General features: G+C 45.2%; 1 protein-coding gene across 1 annotated transcript in view; it reads left to right on the forward strand.

The window, feature by feature from the left end:
* The first annotated feature begins 1,192 nt into the window (after positions 1–1,192).
* Positions 1,193–20,000, forward strand: part of LOC115184062 (regulating synaptic membrane exocytosis protein 3) — a 32,779-nt gene continuing 13,971 nt past the window's right edge. Inside the window, exon 1 of the mRNA XM_029745061.1 lies at positions 1,193–1,259. Within this exon, the coding sequence (XP_029600921.1) occupies positions 1,193–1,259 (67 nt within the window). The remainder of the gene's footprint in view (positions 1,260–20,000) is intronic.

A 20,000-nucleotide genomic window follows, 5' to 3' on the forward strand; every position in this document is an offset into this window, starting at 1 on the left:
AGGAATAATGAGCATGATGTAAACACAAAGCCAATCCACTTGTAGGACACACAATCCAGGAAAATATTTACACAAGAAGCAACTTAATATCACACAGTCAAACTCTCAGTCATTTAGTAAGTTCACCATTCTGCCATTCTCACCGTCCTCATCCCTGTCCTCATCCCTGTCCTCATCCCTGTCCTCGTCCCTGTCCTCATCCCTGTCCTCATCCCTGTCCTCATCCCTGTCCTCGTCCCTGTCCTCATCCCTGTCCTCGTCCCTGTCCTCGTCCCTGTCCTCGTCCCTGTCCTCGTCCCTGTCCTCGTCCCTGTCCTCGTCCCTGTCCTCGTCCCTGTCCTCGTCCCTGTCCTCGTCCCTGTCCTCGTCCCTGTCCTCGTCCCTGTCCTCATCCCTGTCCTCGTCCCTGTCCTCATCCCTGTCATCGTCCCTGTCATCGTCCCTGTCCTCGTCCCTGTCCTCGTCCCTGTCCTCGTCCCTGTCCTCGTCCCAGTCCTCGTCTCCTTCACCTTTCTCCATGTTACATGTGACTTCCTGTATTATACTGATGATAAAATGTTTATTCTATTCTACTGAGATTTATTTTATGTTCATATTCTTTTTTGTTTTATTATTATTTATTATTGTTTTTGAGAAGGAACCTGCAAGTACATTCTAATAAGACTAGTCAAACCTGAAACTGAAATGAAACACTTTGTTCTCTCTCTCTCTCTCTCTCTCTCTCTCTCTCTCCTTCCCTCTCTCTCTCTCTCTCTCGCTCTCTCTCTCTCTCTCTCTCCTTCCCTCTCTCTCTCTCTCTCTCTCTCTCCCTCTCCCTCTCTCCCCTCCTTTTGGCTGAGTTACAGTTAAAGAAAGGAGGCATGGGAGCGCATATCCTACTGCAGAAAAGCCACACACGAGTCTAAAACCCAGTACAACCCTCACACTAGGGATGTGACAAATGGCAAAATGTTCTTAATGTTTATCTGTAATCTTTTTGTATAGTTTTCCAGTAAAAACTATAAGAAAAATCTGAGAGGCAGAAGTGAAGAGAGAGGTTTCACTCTCGCCAACATCTGTCCAAAAGAATACACTTCTATAGGTATATTTTGGACCTAAGCTTGTCGCCTGCCTTCCCGCCTTTGGGACAACGACTCCCGTTGTTAAGTCATAGACATGAGCATCTCATCATTATATACAGATCTCTGGAAAAATGAATACAATTCCGTGTGAATTCAAACAGCAGCTCCACTGCTGCCAGGAACGGTTTGGGTCTCACGGTGCGTCACTTCTCAAATTGTTAAGCGTTGCACCTGTACCTCCATTACTATACCTCAATTCCACCTCGCAAAGTTTTCATCTCCTTCTCATTTAACTTCTCAAAGTATTGCCAACTTTGTTGTTTGCCTTTCTTTGCCATTTTTCCACCTCATTTTGTGGGCAGTGTTGCACATAGCCAGTGTTCTCTTGAGAGCCATGTCTGCCTACGGTGGCCTTTCTCAATAGCAAGGCTATGCTCACTGAGTCTGTACATAGTCAAAGCTTTCCTTAAGTTTGGGTCAGTCACAGTGGTCAGGTATTCTGCCACTGTGTACTCTCTGTTTAGGGACAAATAGCATTCTAGTTTGCTCAGTTTTTTTTGTTAATTCTTTCCAATGTGTCAAGTAATTATATTTTTGTTTTCTCATGATTTGGTTGGGTCTAATTGTGTTGCTGTCCTGGGGATCGGTGGGGTCTGTTTGTTTTGTGAACAGAGCCCAATAATGCATGCAAAGCAGAATTAGGCCAATACCCGCTAATTATTAAAATCCAGAAAAGATCAAAACCATTTGTAATAGTTGTTACATTTCTTAAGTTGTCTGCTTGAAATGTTTTAGCTGAGGTCAAATATACTGTTTAGATTTTCTGCCAAGTTTACACTTTCACTATTACAGTGGAACGTTTTGTCCAGGAAGTTGTCTAAAAGGGATTGAATTTGTTGTTGCCTAATTGTTTTTTGGTAGGTTTCCACACTACATTCCTTCCATCTATAGCATTTCTTAATATTATTCAGTTTTCGTTTGCTGCCTCATGATTGAGTATTGCTCTGTTCAGGTAGACTGTGATTTGCTCCATCTCTCTCTCTCTCTCTCTCTAGTTTAATTATGGAAACCCTTTCCACTCTCTGTAATTTTCTCTCATCTTTTTTAGTGTTCTTCCATCCTTCAGCTTTGTCTCTCTAATCAAAAGCAGATCAATTCAGTATCAAATTACATGGTACCTCACTGTAATTAATTAAAACAGTTAGATAACAAACCTTTGTAACACACACACACACACACGTACACACACACACTCAGACACACACACACACACACATTAACACACACGGCTATGATCGCGCCAACAGAGATGGCCGCCTCGCTTCAAGTTCTGTCACGTCCTGACCAGTAGAGGGGGTAGTGGGGTCAGGACGTGACAGTTTTTGTGTATGTGATTGTTGATTTGGGACTTCCAATTGAAGGCAGGTGTGTTGAGTTGCCTTTGATTGGAAGTCCTATATAGATGTGTGTGTTTTTCTTTGGGGTTGTGGGTGGTTGTTTTTTACACTGCTTGTATTAGCCTGTAGAACTGTCACTGTTGTCACCCTTTTTGTTGTTAAGTGAATGCTCTACTCCTTTTTTGGTAATAAATAACCATGAGTATTCACATACCTGCTGCGCCTTGGTTCATTCATGAAGACAGCCGTTACAGAACCACCCACCAAACCAGGACCAAGCAGCAGAAGAGGAGGAAGCCACCGGAGAGAAAAAAGGAGGAATGGACATGGGAGGACGTCCTGGATGGCAAGGGAGCCTACACCTGGGAAGAGATCCTGGCCGGAAGGGATCGCCTCCCATGGGAACAGGTGGAGGCACTCAGGAGAGTGGAGGCAGCTGGACAGAGGAACCAACGGGAATGTTTTGCTGGAACACGGTTGGGTAGGAAACCCGAGAGGCAGCCGCAAGATTTTTTTGGGGGGGGGCACACAGGTAGCTTGGCCAGGCCAGGGAAGAGCCGTAAGCCAGCTACCCGTGATTACAGGGAGGTGCGTATGAGGTGGAGGGCGCCATGTTACGCTGTGGTACGCACCATCTCGCCTATACGGACGCACAGCCCAGTTCGCCCAGTACCAGCGCCCCGCAGGTGCCAGGGCAAGGTGAGCATCGAGCCGGAAGGAGTGATGCCAACCCTGCACTCAAGACCGCCAGTGCGCCCTTTCGGTCCGGTGTTTCCCGCTAGACGCACTAGCATGGAGGTGCGTGTCTCCAGGCTGGCAAGTCCAATACCAGCCCCACGCATCAGGAGTCTAGTGCGTCAGCCCAGCCTCGCCAGTCAACAGTCACCAGAGCTGCCCGCCAGTCAACAGTCAGAGCTGCCCGCCAGTCAACCATCACCAGAGCTGTCCGCCAGTCAACAGTCGTCAGAGCTGCCCGCCAGTCAACAGTCGTCAGAGCTGCCCGCCAGTCAACAGTCGTCAGAGCTGCCCGCCAGTCAACAGTCTTCGGAGCTGCCCGCCAGTCAACAGTCGTCGGAGCTGCCCGCCAGTCAACAGTCGCCGGAGTGGTCAGACTGCGCTGAAAGGCCGGAGTGGCCAGACTGCGCTGAACTACCGGAGTGGCCAGACTGCGCTGAACTGCCGGAGTGGCCAGACTGCGCTGAACTGCCGGAGTGGCCAGACTGCCCTGAACTGCCAGAGTGGCCAGACTACCCTGTACTGCCAGAGTGGCCAGACTGCCCTGTACTGCCGGAGTGGCCAGACTGCCCTGTACTGCCGGAGTGGCCAGACTGCCCTGTTCTGCCAGAGTGGCCAGACTGCCCTGTTCTGCCAGAGTGGCCAGACTGCCCTGTTCTGCCAGAGTGGCCAGACTGCCCTGTTCTGCCAGAGTGGCCAGACTGCCCTGTTCTGCCAGAGTGGCCAGACTGCCCTGTTCTGCCAGAGTGGCCAGACTGCCCTGTTCTGCCAGAGGTGCCTGCCTGCCCTGATCTGCCAGGGTGCCCGGCCTGTCAGGATCTGCCCGAGTGGTTCTCCTGCCCTCCGGCCCAGCCCGAGTGGCCCTCCTGCCCTCCGGCCCAGCCCGAGTGGCCCTCCTGCCCTCCGGCCCAGCCCGAGTGGCCCTCCTGCCCTCCAGCCCAGCCCGAGTGGCCCTCCTGCCTTCCGGCCCAGCCCGAGTGGCCCTCCTGCCCTCCAGGCCCAGCCCGAGTGGCCCTCCTGCCTTCCGGCCCAGCCCGAGTGGTTCTCCTGCCCTCCGGCCCAGCCCGAGTGGCCCGCATGCCTTCCGACCCAGCCCGAGTGGCCCGCATGCCTTCCGACCCAGCCAGAGTGGCCCGCATGTCTTCCGACCCAGCCAGAGTGGTCCGTCTGCCAGGGTCAGCCCGAGTGGCCCGTCTGCTCGGCGCAGCTATCGGCGCCAACAAAGTGGGCGACGCCGAAGGTGGAGCGAGGTCCACGTCCTGCACCTGAGCCACCTCCAGGATAGGTGGGTTGGGGAGGGAGGGTGTAGCACAGTGCAGTCGGTGACGGCAGCCACCCTCCCTTCCCTCCCTTATTGTTTAGGTGTTAAATTTTGTTGGGGATTTTCTTGTTTTCCTTTTTTAGGTGCATCCCGGCGTCTGCACCTTGAGGGGGGGGGGTACTGTCACGTCCTGACCAGTAGAGGGGGTAGTGGGGTCAGGACGTGACAGTTTTTGTGTATGTGATTGTTGATTTGGGACTTCCAATTGAAGGCAGGTGTGTTGAGTTGCCTTTGATTGGAAGTCCTATATAGGTGTGTGTGTTTTTCTTTGGGGTGGTGGGTGGTTGTTTTTACACTGCGTGTATAGCCTGTAAAACTGCTACTGTTGTCACCGTCATTGGGTTTTTCAAGTGGATGCTCTACTCCTTTTTTGGTAATAAATAACCAAGAGTATTCACATACCTGCTGCGCCTTGGTTCATTTCAGAAGACAGCCGTTACAAGTTCTTAGGAAACTATGCAGTATTTAGTTTTTTTAATGTGTTATTTCTTACATTGTTACCCCAGGAAATCTTAGGTTTTATTACATACAGCCAGGAGGAACTATTGGATATAAGAGCAACGTCAACTTACCAACATTACGACCAGGAATACGACTTTCCTGAAGTGGATCTTCTGTTCAGACCTCCACCCTGGACATGGGATCTAATTCCAGTAGTCGACCCAAAACAACGGTGCCGCAGAAGGGGCAGAGGAAGCGGCCACCTGGCCAGGCTTCGTAGACGTGCACATCACCCATCGCTCCCGAGTATACTACTAGCCAATGTCCAGTCTCTTGACAACAAGGTAGACGAAATTCGAGCAAGGTTTGCCTTCCAGAGAGATATCAGAGATTGTAACATTCTCTGCTTCACAGGAACATGGCTCTCTCGGGATATGTTGTCGGAATCGGTTCAGCCACCGGGCTTCTCCGTGTATCGCGCCGACAGAGATAAACACCTCTCTTGGAAGAGGAAGGTCAGGAGTGTATGCTTTATGATTAACGACTCATGGTGTAATCATAACAACATACAGGAACTCAAGACCTTCTGCTCACCCAACCTATAATTCCTTACAATCAAGTGCCGGCCATTTTACCTACCAAGAGAATTCTCGTCAGTTATAGTCACAGCTGTGTACATTCCCCCTCAAGCAAACACCAAGGCGACCATCAAGGAACTTCACTGGACTCTATGCAAACTGGAAACCATATATCCTGAGGCTGCATTTATTGTAGCTGAGGATTTTAACAAATACAATTTGAGAACAAGGCTGCCTAAATTCTACCAGCATATTGATTGCACTAAGCAACTGAGGTAATACCCTCGACCACTGCTACTCTAACTTCCGCGATGCATACAATGCCCTCCCCCGCCCTCCCTTCGGCAAGTCCGACCACGACGCCATCTTGCTCCTACCATCTTATAGGCAGAAACTCAAACAGGATGTTCCAGTGACGAGAACCATTCAACGCTGGTCCGACCAACCGGAAGCCACGCTTCAAGATGGTTTTGATCACGTGGACTGGAATATGTTCCGGTCAGCCTCAGAGAACAACATCGACCTATACTATGACTCGATGAGTGAGTTTATAAAGAAGTGCATTGGAGATGTTGTACCCACTGTGACTATTAAAACCTACCCTAACCAGAAACCGTGGATAGATGGCGGCATTCGCGCAAAACTGAAACCGCGATCCACCGCATTTAACCATGGAAAGAGGTCTGGGAATATGGCAGAATATAAACAGTGTAGTTATTCCCTCTGCAAGGCAATCAAACAAGTGAAATGCATGTACAGGGACAAAGGTGGAGTCGCAATTCAACGACTCAGACACGAGACGTATGTGGCAGGGTCTACAGGAAATCACGGACTACAACAAGAAAATCAGCCATGTTCCGGACACCGACGTCACGCTTACAGACAAACTAAACACCTTCTTTGCCCACTTTGAGGATAACACTGTGTCACCGTTGCGGCCCGCTAATAAAGAATGCACCCCCCCCCCCTGCATGGCTGAGTAAAACATTTAACTTCTTGAGGCTACCTGGGACGTTAGCGTGCCACCTGTGGCGCACCCTATCAACAGCAGGTGCATTTCAAGAGCGGCAAATTTGAAACCAAATAAATGTACAAATTCAAATTTCTCAAACATACAACTAACTTACAGCCTTTGAAAGATAAACATCTTCTTAATCTAACCACGTTTACCGATTTCAAAAAGGTTTTACGGGGAAAGCATAAAGTTAGGTTATGTTAGGAGAGTACATTGACAATAGCGGTGTGCAATGCATTGTCGATTCAAAGACAGGCTTTACCAAAACCATACAATCAGCTAAAATTATGCACTAACCTTTTACAATCTCCATCAGATGACACTCCTAGGACATTTTGTTAGACAATGCATGCATTTTTAGTTCTATCAAGTTCATATTTATATCTAAAAACAGTGTTTTACTATGGCGTTGATGTTCAGGAAATCGTTTCCCTCCAATACCGGCAGTCAAGTCATGACGACAAAATAATTAATTAATATTAGAAAACATTGCTAAAATATTATATTGTCATTCAAAGAATTATAGATTTACATCTCTTGAACGCAATGGACTTGTCAGATTTTAAATTAACCTTACTGGGTAATCACACTTTGCAATAATCTGAGCACTGCGCCAGAAAAATACGCATCGCGATACAGACTAACCGCCATGTTGGAGGAATCTAAAATCGAAAATACTATATAAATAATCCATTACCTTTGATTCTCTTCATCAGATGTCACTTCCAAAGAGTCCCAGGTCCATAACGAATGTATTTTTGTTCAAAAAAGCTCATCATTTATGTCGAAAAACCTCCGTGTTGTAGCGCATGATCTAAGCCAGCCGGACTTCACTTCACTTCAAGAACGGAAAAAATATATTTCCGTTCGTTCAAACATGTCAAACGTTGTATCGCATAAATCATTAGGGCCTTTTTTAACCAGAACATGAATAAAATTCAAGGCGGACCATTGGGTTTTCTTTTAAAACGTTTCGGAATGAGAGTACCCACCATCAAATCGCGCGCCAGGGTGAATGATGGACCATCACGTTCCATGGCTCTTATTCGGTCAGATCTCACTGTAGAACACTCAAAACACTTTGTAAAGGCTGGGGACATCTTGTGGAAGCAATAGGAAGTGCCAGAATATAATTCACCCCCTTTGTTTTTCAATGGCATAGGCTCAAAGTCAATTCAACACATCAGGTATCCACTTCCTGTCAGAATCTGTCTCAGGGTTTTGCCTGCCAAATGAGTTCTGTTATACTCACAGACACCATTCAAACAGTTTTTGAAACTTTAGGGTGTTTTCTATCCATATATAATAAGTATATGCATATTGTAGTTACTGGGTAGGTGTAGGAGGCATTTAAAAATGGGCACATATTTTTTCAAAAATTCTCAATACTGCCCCCTAGCCCAAACAGGTTAAATGTGTTAACCCTCGCAAGACTGCTGGTCGAGACGGAATCCCTAGCCACGTCCTCAGAGCATGTGCAGACCAACCAGCTGGCTAGTGTGTTTACGGACATATTCAATCGCTCCTTATCCCAGTCTGTTGTCCCCACATGCTTCAAGATGGCTAACATTGTTCCTGTACCCAAGAAGGCAAAGATAACTGAACTAAATGACTACCGCCCCGTAACACTCACTTCTGTCATCATGAAGTGCTTAGAGAGGCTAGTCAAGGATCATATCACCTCCACCTTACCGGCCACCCTAGACCCACTTCAGTTTGCATACTTCCCCAACAGGCCCACAGACTACGCAATCGCCATCACACTGCACACTGCCCTATCCATTCTGGACAAGAGGAATACCTATGTAAGAACCTACAGAGTGCCTGAGATACCTATGTAAGAATGCTGTTCATTGACTACAGCTCAGCATTCAACACCATAGTACCCTCCAACTTCATCATCAAGCTGGAGGCACTGGGTCTCAACCCCGCCCTGTGCAATTGGGTCCTGGACTTTCTGACGGGCCGCCCCCAGGTGGTGAAGGTAGGAAACAACACCTCCACTTCGCTGACCCTCAACACTAGGGCCCCACAAGGGTGTGTGCTCAGCCCTCTCCTGTACTCCCTGTTCACCTGGCCATGCACACCTAGTGGGCTTGATTACCAACAACGACGAGACAGCCTACAGGGAGGAGGTGAGGGCACTCAGAGTGTGGTGTCAGGAAAACAACCTCTCACTCAACAAAACAAAGGAGATGATCGTGGACTTCAGGAAACAACAGAGGGAGCACAACCCTATCAATATCGAAGGGACAGCAGTGGAGAGGGTGGAAAGTTTTAAATTCCTAGGCGTACACATCCCAGACAAACTGAAATGGTTCACGCACACAGACAGTGTGGTGAAGAAGGCACAACAGCACCTCTTCAACATCAGGAGGCTGAAGAAATTTGGCTTTTCACCCAAAACCCTGACAAGCTTTTACAGATGCACAATCGGGCTGTATCAGCCTGGTACAGCAACCGCAAGGCTCTCCAGAGGCACAACGCATCACCGGGGGCAAACTACCTGCCCTCCAGGTCACCTACATAACCCTATGTCACAGGAAGGCCAAAAAGTTCATCAAGGACATCAACCACCCAAGCCACTGCCTGTTCACACCGCTACCATCCAGAAGGCGAGGTCAGTACAGGTGCATCAAAGCTGAGACCGAGAGACTGAAAAACAGCTTCTATCTCAAGGCCATCAGACTATTAAACAGCCATCACTAACTCAGAGAGGCTGCTGCCTACATTGAGACCCAATCGCTGGCCACTTTAATAAATGGATCATGAGCCACCTTAAATAATGCCACTTTAATAATGTTTACATATCTTACATTACTCATATCACATGTATATACTGTACCTTATACCATCTACTGGATCTTTGCTGCACGGCCATCGCTCATCCATATATTTTTATGTACATATTCTTATTCCATCCCTTTACATTGTGTGTATTAGGTAGTTGTTGTGAAATTGGTAGATTACTTCTTAGATATTTACTGCACTGTTGGAACTAGAAGCACAAGCAGATCACTACACTCGCAATAACATCTGCTAACCATGTGTATGTGACAAATACAATTTGATTTGATTTGATTTGACACAGACTTTTGTGGAGATTACGCCATATTTCATGTACCTCATTCGACCAACTCTGCTCTCTGGTTATTTGTGTAAATGTTTGTCTTTTAAATGAATCTTGTGGTTTTCTACAGTACACTGTCTTTGCCATGACAAGTCTTTAACACATCTATATATAGGCTATACAGGCCTAACTCTAAATGAATACATTATTATCCGTATGTGTAGTGATTATGGGGGAACAGGTGGAGACTGCGGTTTAAAGAGAAAGTGCGCTACAGAGTCCGCTGCCTGTGTTATAAAAGGCTTTAGTACAGCTCTAGCCATCAGGGTTGGGCTTAATTCCATTTAAATTCCAGACAATTCAAGAAGTACACTGAAATTCTAATTCCAATTCTCTTCAATGTTTTTCAATTAGGAACATTTGGAATTGGAATTTTGGTTTACTTTTCTGAATTGACTGGAATTGAAATGGAATTGACCCTAATCCTGCTGTCCTGTCCTGTCCTGTCCTGCCCTGTCCTGTCTGAACGTGTTTGGAGCTGGGTTGCCCTTAATGTAGTGAATTAGATGAGTGAAACCACTCATCTAGACACACACACACACACACACACACACACACACACACACACACACTTCTTTGTGAATCCTTTCTGAGATATCAACATTTATGGACAGCATAGAGTACAGAGAACAGAAGCTATAGTAACCTATGGGACCTTAACCACATTTGGACAGAGTGTGTGTGTGTGTGTGTGTGTGTGTGTGTGTGTGTGTGTGTGTGTGTGTGTGTGTGTGTGTGTGTGTGTGTGTGTGTGTGTGTGTGTGTGTGTGTACTTGGACCAGCTTCAAGAAATTGTATTAAAACTGTAACATGTAACTTTTTGGGGCGACCCGACAAAACTCACATAGAAGTGTGAGTTATAGATCTGTCATTCTCATTGAAAGACAATCACGTCAACACATCTATAGCTTTCCACTGACTAACCCCTGCTTGGTTACTGTTGCTAGGCATGGTTGAGTATTTCTGTCCCTGATGCAGCCAATGAGGATACAGGAGGATTATAAAAACAGCATTCAGTTACAGAAGGTAATGAGACAGACTTCATCAGTGTTCTCTCCCAATATCAGACCTGGCGTAATGATGTACCGCACACTGATATATACACACACACACACGCACACACACACACACACACACACACACACACACACACACACACACACACACACACACACACACACACACACACACACACACACACACTCATATACACACTCCCTCCTTCTCCATCTCTCCATCTCTCCATCTGTCTGTCTCTCTCCCCCTTCTCCATCTCTTCATCTCTCCATCTGTCTGTCTCTCTCCCCCTTCTCCATATCTCCATCTGTGTCAGTCTCTCTCCCTCCTTCTCCATATCTCCATCTCTCCATCTGTGTCTGTCTCTCTCCCTCCTTCTCCAGCTCTCCATCTGTGTCTGTCTCTCTCCGTTCTTCTCCATCTCTCCATCTGTGTCTGTCTCTCTCCCCCTTCTCCATCTCTCCATCTTTCCATCTCTCCATCTGTGTCTGTCTCTCTCCCCCTTCTCCATCTCTCCATCTCTCCATCTGTCTGTCTCTCTCCCTCCTTCTCCATCTCTCCATCTGTATCTGTCTCTCTCCCCCTTCTCCATCTTTCCATCTCTCCATCTGTCTGTCTTTCTCCCTCTTTCTCCATCTTTCCATCTCTCCATCTGTGTATGTCTCTCTCCCTCCTTCTCCATCTCTCCATCTCTCCATCTCTCCATCTCTCCATCTGTCTGTCTTTCTCCCTCCTTCTCCATCTCTCCATCTGTGTCTGTCTCTCTCCCTCCTTCATCTCTCCATCTGTGTCTGTCTCTCTCCCCCTTCGCCATCTTTCCATCTCTCCATCTGTGTCTGTCTCTCTCCCTCCTTTGTAATTGTCATGTCTGTCTCTCTCCCTCCTTTGTAATTGTCAATCACACCATAGGGATGCTTGTGTGTGTGTGTGTGTGTGTGTGTGTGTGTGTGTGTGTGTGTGTGTGTGTGTGTGTGTGTGTGTGTGTATCCACTGGGGACTCCAATAAAAACGGTGGTAGTAGGTAGTTCATTACCATGCAGATAGGGTAGTAGTGCACTACTTTAGACCAGGGTCTATAGGGTAGTAGTGCACTACTTTAGACCAGGATCTATAGGGTAGTAGTGCACTACTTTAGACCAGGGTCTATAGGGTAGTAGTGCACTACTTTAGACCAGGGTCTATAGGGTAGTAGTGCACTACTTTAGACCAGGGTCTATAGGGTAGTAGTGCACTACTTTAGACCAGGATCTATAGGGTAGTAGTGCACTACTTTAGACCAGGGTCTATAGGGTAGTAGTGCACTACTTTAGACCAGGGTCTATAGGGTAGTAGTGCACTACTTTAGACCAGGGTCTATAGGGTAGTAGTGCACTACTTTAGACCAGGGTCTATAGGGTAGTAGTGCACTACTTTAGACCAGGGTCTATAGGGTAGTAGTGCACTACTTTAGACCAGGGTCTATAGGGTAGTAGTGCACTACTTTAGACCTGAGAAATCCACTCAGTATGAGACAGGTACTACAGGATGTATCTGAATTGTTTGGCGTTAAACTAGTGCCAAGAGAAGTTATAACTATCCTAAATCCCCACGGTCGTTCTATTTTCAGACAGGTATTATCTGTTTCTTTTCACTCTTTTTTTAAATCTGAGTGTTTTCTGATAACCCACCTTGACCTAGCAGTGTAATAGCTAGGTCCAATAGTCTTTCCAGGTCAGTCTTTCCAGGAAAACTCAGGGCCCTAGTCAAATAGAATGTTTGCATAATGGTGTCATAGACCTGCATAATGGTGTCATAGATCTGCATAATTGTGTCATAGATCTGCATAATGGTGGCATAGGTCTGCATAATGGTGTCATATATCTGCATAATGGTGTCATAGATCTGCATAATGGTGGCATAGGTCTGCATAATCGGGTCATAGATCTGCATAATGGTGTCATAGATCTGCAGAATGGTGGCATAGATCTGCATAATGGCGTCATAGGTCTGCATAATGGTGTCATAGGTCTGCATAATGGTGTCATAGGCATATCAATAGAAGGGACATTCTATGTTTATGGTCATAAGAAAGATATAACAGCTAACTTACATACCTGTTGTTGTTGCTGTTACGGCACTTGTATGTAGCCAAGTCCTTATGACAGATGGGTCATAACTGGCCTTTATACTGAGATGGTCTGACAGAAGGAGAGGGAGGGAAACACAGAGAAAAAGGAGAGAAGAGGAGGATAGAGGAAACTAATGGAGTGTAAAGTAATGGAGAGAGGAGAGGAGAGAAGGAGAGGAGATGACGAGAGAGGAGAGGAGAGAAAGGAGAAGAGAGGAGGAGAAAGGAGAGGAGGAGACAGGAGAAGATAGGAGGGAGAGAAGAGAGAGGAGAGGAGAGGAGGAGAGGAGGAGAAAGGAGAGGAGGAGAGAGAAGATGAGAGGAGAGGAGAGAGGAGAGGAGAGGAGATGATGAGAGAGGAGAGGAGAGAAAGGAGAAGAGAGGAGGAGAAAGAAGAGGAGGAGACAGGAGAAGATAGGAGGGAGAGGAGGAGAGAGGAGAGGAGAAGAGAGGAGAGGAGGAGAGAGAAGATGAGAGGAGAGAGGAGAGGAGTGGAGGAAAGAGGAGAGAAAAGAAGAGGAGAGGAGGAGAGAGGAGAGGAGAGAGGAGAGAAGGAGAGAAGGAGAAAGGAAGGAGAGGAGAGGAGAGGAGAGGAGAGGAGAGGAGAGGAGAGGAGAGGAGAGGAGAGGAGAGGAGATGTCACGTCCTGGCCAGTATAAGGGTTAATTAGTATTGTAGTTTGGTCAGGACGTGGCAGAGGGTATTTGTTTTATGTGGTTCAGGGTGGTGTTTGTTTAAAGGGTGTTTGATTTAGTATTTCCGGGTTTTTGGTGTATGGTCTATGTTTATGTATTCTATGGTTAGTCTAGTGTGTGTGTTTCTATGTTTGGTTAATTGGGGTTGGGACTCTCAGTTGAAGGCAGGTGTGGTCTATCTGCCTTTGATTGAGAGTCCCATATATTAGGGTGTGTTTGTGTTTGTTATTTGTGGGTGATTGTTCTGTGTTGAGCCTTATGCTTTGCCAGACTGTTGGTTGTTCGTTCATTTTCTTGTTTTGTTATTTTGGTGTTCATTTTGTACTTATTAAAACGTCGAGATGAGCATACACATACCTGCTGCGTTTTGGTCCTCCTTAACCGACGACAACCGTGACAGGAGAGGAGAGGAAGAAATATGACTTGGAAATTTCAGTCACTCACCCACTCCAAAAATGACATTACGTCCTCCCTAGCAGCTAGCTGTTTTTAGCATTATTCATAAATAGATACGACTTCATTGCTAATTTGATTTTCTTCTTGATATTCCCAGCCTTAGTTTCATTCATCCGGTTTTGTCCCAAAACATTGAGTCATTGAAACTGAACAAGAGCATACTTATTAATGGAGGCAGCAGACGATGTACCAGGCCAGCTGGGATTTACAACCTGATGACAATACTTTCTGGAGTATGAAGAAATGTATTGGTGAATTATATTAAACCCTTGGGAGGTGTTCATGTATATATATACTTTCTGGAGTATGAAGAAATGTATTGGTGAATTATGTTAACCCCTTGGATGGTGTTCATGTTTCTGTTATTTACCGAACGTTCACGGGTCTGATGGACCCACAACATTAGTGGGTTTTTAGAACAATACAGCCATAACAATTAACGTACAAATACTTCATACTTAGATGATTTATATCAATTACAAGCAATACAGACACTATACATGGTTAATATAGACAGTATACATGGTTAATATAGACAGTATACAGTATAGATGGTTAATATAGACAGTATACACAGTTAATATAGACAGTATACACTATACATGGTTAATATAGACAGTATACATGGTTAATATAGACAGTATACAGTATAGATGGTTAATATAGACAGTATACAGCATACTTAATATAGACAGTATACAGTATAGATGGTTAATATAGACAGTATACAGTATAGATGGTTTATATAGACAGTATACAGTATAGATGGTTTATATAGACAGTATACAGTATAGATGGTTAATATAGACAGTATACATGGTTAATATTGACTGTATAGATGGTTAATATAGACAGTATACATGGTTAATATAGACAGTATACATGGTTAATATAGACAGTATACAGTATACATGGTTAATATAGACAGTTTACAGTATACATGGTTAATATAGACAGTATACATAGTTAATATAGACAGTATACATGGTTAATATAGACAGTATACATAGTTAATATAGACAGTATACATAGTTAATATAGACATTATACATGGTTAATATAGACAGTATACATGGTTAATATAGACAGTATACATGGTTAATATAGACAGTATACATGGTTAATATAGACAGTATACAGTATACATGGTTAATATAGACAGTTTACAGTATACATGGTTAATATAGACAGTATACATAGCTAATATAGACAGTATACATGGTTAATATAGACAGTATACATGGTTAATATAGACAGTATACATGGTTAATATAGACAGTATACATGGTTAATATAGACAGTATACATAGTTAATATAGACAGTATACATGGTTAATATAGACAGTATACATGGTTAATATAGACAGTATACATGGTTAATATAGACAGTATACATAGTTAATATAGACAGTATACATAGTTAATATAGACAGCATACATGGTTAATATAGACAGTATAGATGGTTAATATAGACAGTATACAGTATAGATGGTTAATATAGACAGTATACAGTATACATGGTTAATATAGACAGTATGCATGGTTAATATAGACACTATACAGTATACATAGTTAATATAGACAGTATACATACTTAATATAGACAGTATACATGGTTAATATAGACACTATACAGTATACATGGTTAATATAGGCAGTATACAGTTAATATTTGCCATTTACATGCTAGATCATGTTTATCAATAAAAGCACTATTAGTTTTTTAAATCTATTATAATCAAGACGTGGGGGGAATAAATCATGTTTTTCTTCCAAATATAAATGAAACAAGGTTTTCATCACAGTTGATGTTTATTGCTTTGAACTGAACAAACTGCGCTGAACAAGCTGCGCCTTCTTGACCACGCTGTCTGTGTGGGTGGACCATTTCAGTTTGTCTGGGATGTGTACGCCAAGGAACTTAAAACTCTCCACCTTCTCCACTACTGTCCCGTCAATATGGATAGGGTTGTGCTCCCTCTGCTGTTTCCTGAAGTCCACAATCATCTCCTTAGTCTTAGTTGACATTGAGTGAGAGGTTATTTTCCTTACACCACACTCCGAGGGCCCTCACCTCCTCCCTGTAGGCCGTCTCGTCGTTGTTGGTAATCAAGCCTACCACTGTTGTCACGTCCTGACCAGTATAAAGGTTATTTGTATTGTAGTTTGGTCAGGACGTGGCAGAGGGTATTTGTTTTATGTGGTTCGGGGTGGTGTTTTATGTAGTAGGGTGTTTGATTTATTATTTCCGGGGTTTTGGTCTATGTTCTACGTTTTGGTATTTCTATGTTCTTGCGGGTTTGTTGTATTTCTATGTTTAGGTTAATGGGGGGTTGGACTCTCAATTGGAGGCAGGTGCTTTCTTGTTGCCTCTGATTGAGAGTCCTATATATGGGTATTGTTTGGGTTAGTGTTCGTGGGAGATTGTTTCTTGTTTTGCTGAGTGTGAGCCTGACGAGACTGTTTTGTTGTTCGTGTGTTTCATTTTGTTATTTTGGTGTTCACTTTGTTTGAAAATAAATATCAAGATGAGCATCCACATTCCTGCTGCGTTTTGGTCCTCCATTCCCGACAACAACTGTGACAACTGTAGTGTCGTCTGCAAACTTGATGGTTGAGATAGAGGCTTGCTTGTGTGTGTGTGTGTGTGTGTGTGTGTGTGTGTGTGTGTGTGTGTGTGTGTGTGTGTGTGTGTGTGTGTGTGTGTGTGTGTGTGTGTGTGTGTGTGTGTGTGTGTGTGTGTGTGTGTGTGTGTGTGTGTGTGTGTGTGTGCTCCTAACCAACTGTGCGATTTTGTTCAGTTTTTTTGCGTTGTTTGTAAGTTATTTTTTTTACTTATTTTGAACATAATGTTGCTGCTACCATCTCTTATGACCGAAAAGAGCTTCTGGACATCAGAACAACGATTACTCACTTCGAACTGGAAGAAGCTTTTTCCTTTAACGAGTCCGACGCGAAGGATATACTGCTTTCTCGGGAACAGGCCCAAATCCCCATCATTTGCGTGAAGACAAGACAGAGAAAAAGAAGGCAGAGGTCAGGCTGCCTTTTGAGAATTCGTAGGCGAATGAGTAAACTGGCCAATGTGTGTTTCCAATCATTGGAAAATAAAATCGATGACCTAAGATCAAGATTATCCTACCAACGGGACATTAAAAACGGTAATATCTTATGTTTCACCGAGTCATGGCTGAACGATGACACAGATCATATAGAGCTGGAGGGATTTTCAACGCACTGGCAGGACAGAGAAGCTACGTCTGGTAAGACGAGGGGTGGGGGTGTGTGTCTATTTGTCAATAACAGCTGGAGTGCGATGTCTAATATTAAAGAAGTCTCGAGGTATTGCTCGCCTGAGGTAGAGTACCTTATGATAAGCTGTAGACCACACTATCTACCAAGAGAGTTCTCATCTATATATATATATATTTCATAGCCGTCTATTTACCATCACAGACCGATGCTGGCACTAAGACTGCACTCAACCAACTCTACAAGGCCATAAGCAAACAAGAAAATGCTAATCCTGAATCGGCGCTCTTAGTGGCCGGGGACTTTAATGCAGGAAAACTTAAAACCATTTACCTAATTTCTACCAACATGTCACATGTGCAACCAGAGGAAAATAAACTCTAGACCGCCTTTAATCCACACACAGAGATCCATGCAAAGTTCTCCCTCGCCCTCGATTTGGCAAATCTGACCAGAATTATATCCTCCTGATTCCTGCTTACATGCAAAACTAAAGCAGGAAGTGCCAGTGACTCGCTCAATACAGAAGTGGTCAGATGATGCGGATGCTATGCTACAGGACTGTTTTGCTGCACAGACTGGAACATGTTCCGGGATTCATCCAATGGCATTGAGGAGTACACTACCTCAGTCATCGGCTTCATCAATAAGTGCATCGATGACGTCGTACCCACAGTGACCGTAAGTACATATCGCAATCAGAAGCCATGGATTACAGGCAACATCTGCATCGAGCTAAAGGCTAGAGCTACCGCTTTCAAGGAGCGGGACACTAATCCGGACACGTATAAGAAATCCCACTATGTCTTCAGACGAACCATCAAACAAGAAAAGCGTCAATACAGGATTAAGATTGAATCCTACTACACCGGCTCTGACGCTCGTCGGATGTGGCAGGGCTTGAAAACTATTACAGACTACAAAGGAAAACCCAGTCGTGAGCTGCCCAGTGACGCGAGCCTACCAGACGAGCTAAATGCCTTTTATGCTCGCTTCGTGGCAAGCAACACTGAAGCATGCATGAGAGCACCAGCTGTTCTTGACGACTGTGTGATCACATTCTCGGTAGCCGATGTGAGCAAGACCTTTAAACAGGTCAACATTCACAAAGCCGCGGGGCCAGACGGATTACCAGGAGGTGTACTCAAAGCATGCGTGGACCAACTGTCAAGTGTCTTCACTGACCATTTCAACCTCTCGCTGACCGAGTCTTTAATACCTACATGTTTCAAGCAGACCACCATAGTCCCTGTGCCCAAGGAAGCGAAAGTAACCTGCCTAAATAACTAGCGCCCCGTAGCACTCACATCGGTAGCCATGAAGTGCTATGAAAGGCTGGTTATGGCTCACAACAACAGCATCCTCTCGGATACCCTAGACTCACTCCAATTCGCATACCGCCCCAACAGATCCACAGATGACGCAATCTCAATCACACTCCACACTTCTTTTTCCCACCTGGACAAAAGGAACACCTATGTAAGAATGCTGTTCATTGACTGCAGCTCAGCGTTAAACACCATAGTGCCCACAAAGCTCATCACTTAGCTCGGGACCCTGGGACTAAACACCTCCCTCTGCAACTGGATCCTGGACTTCCTGACGGGCCGCCCCCAGGTGGTAAGGGTAGGCAACAACACGTCATGGTCCAAACACACCAAGAGAGCCGTTAAGAGGGCACGACAACACCTTTCCCCCCTCAGGAGACTGAAAAAATGTTGACATGAGTCCCGAGATTTAAAAAAAGTTATACAGCTGCACCATCGAGAGCATCCTGACCAGTTGTATCACCGCCTAGTACGGCAACTGCTCGGCATCTGACCGTAAGGCGCTACAGAGGGTAGTGCGTATGGCCCAGTATATCACTGGGGCCAAGCTTCCTGCCATCCAGGATCTATATACTGGGCGGTATCAGAGGAAGGCCCAAAAAATTGTCAAAGACTCCAGTCACCCAAGTCAGACTGTTCTCTCTGCTACCGCATGGTAAGCTGAACCGGAGTGCCAAGTCTAGGTCCAAAAGGCTCCTTAACAGCTTCTACCTCCAAGCCATAAGACCACTGAACAATTAATCAAATGGCCACTGGACTGTCTACATTGACACCCCCCCCCCATTTGTTTTGTATTCTGCTGTTACTCGCTGTTTATTATCTATGCATAGTCACTTCACCTCAACCTACATGTATAAATTACCTCAACTAGCCTGTACCCCCACACATTGACTCGGTACCGGTGGCCCCTGTATATAGCCTCATTAAAAGTTATTCTTATTGTGTTACTTTTTATTTATTTTTTACTTTACCTTTTGTACTTTTAACTCCAACCCTGTTCCTGGAGAGCTACCCTCCTGGAGGTTTTAACTCCAACCCTGTTCCTGGAGAGATACCCTCCTGTAGGTTTTAACACCAACCCTGTTCCTGGAGAGATACCCTCCTATAGGTTTTAACTCCAACCCTGGTCCTGGAGAGATACCCTCCTGTAGGTTTTAACTCCAACCCTGTTCCTGGAGAGAAACCCTCCTGTAGGTTTTAACTCCAACCCTGTTCCTGGAGAGATACCCTCCTATAGGTTTTAACTCCAACCCTGTTCCTGGAGAGATACCCTCCTGTAGGTTTTAACTCCAACCCTGTTCCTGGAGAGATACCCTCCTGTAGGTTTTAACTCCAACCCTGTTCCTGTAGAGATACCCTCCTGTAGGTTTTAACTCCAACCCTGTTCCTGGAGGGATACCCTCCTGTAGGTTTTAACTCCAACCCTGTTCCTGGAGAGAAACCCTCCTGTAGGTTTTAACTCCAAC

Source organism: Salmo trutta, unplaced genomic scaffold (genome assembly GCF_901001165.1).
Source record: "Salmo trutta unplaced genomic scaffold, fSalTru1.1, whole genome shotgun sequence".
NCBI lineage: Eukaryota > Metazoa > Chordata > Actinopteri > Salmoniformes > Salmonidae > Salmo > Salmo trutta.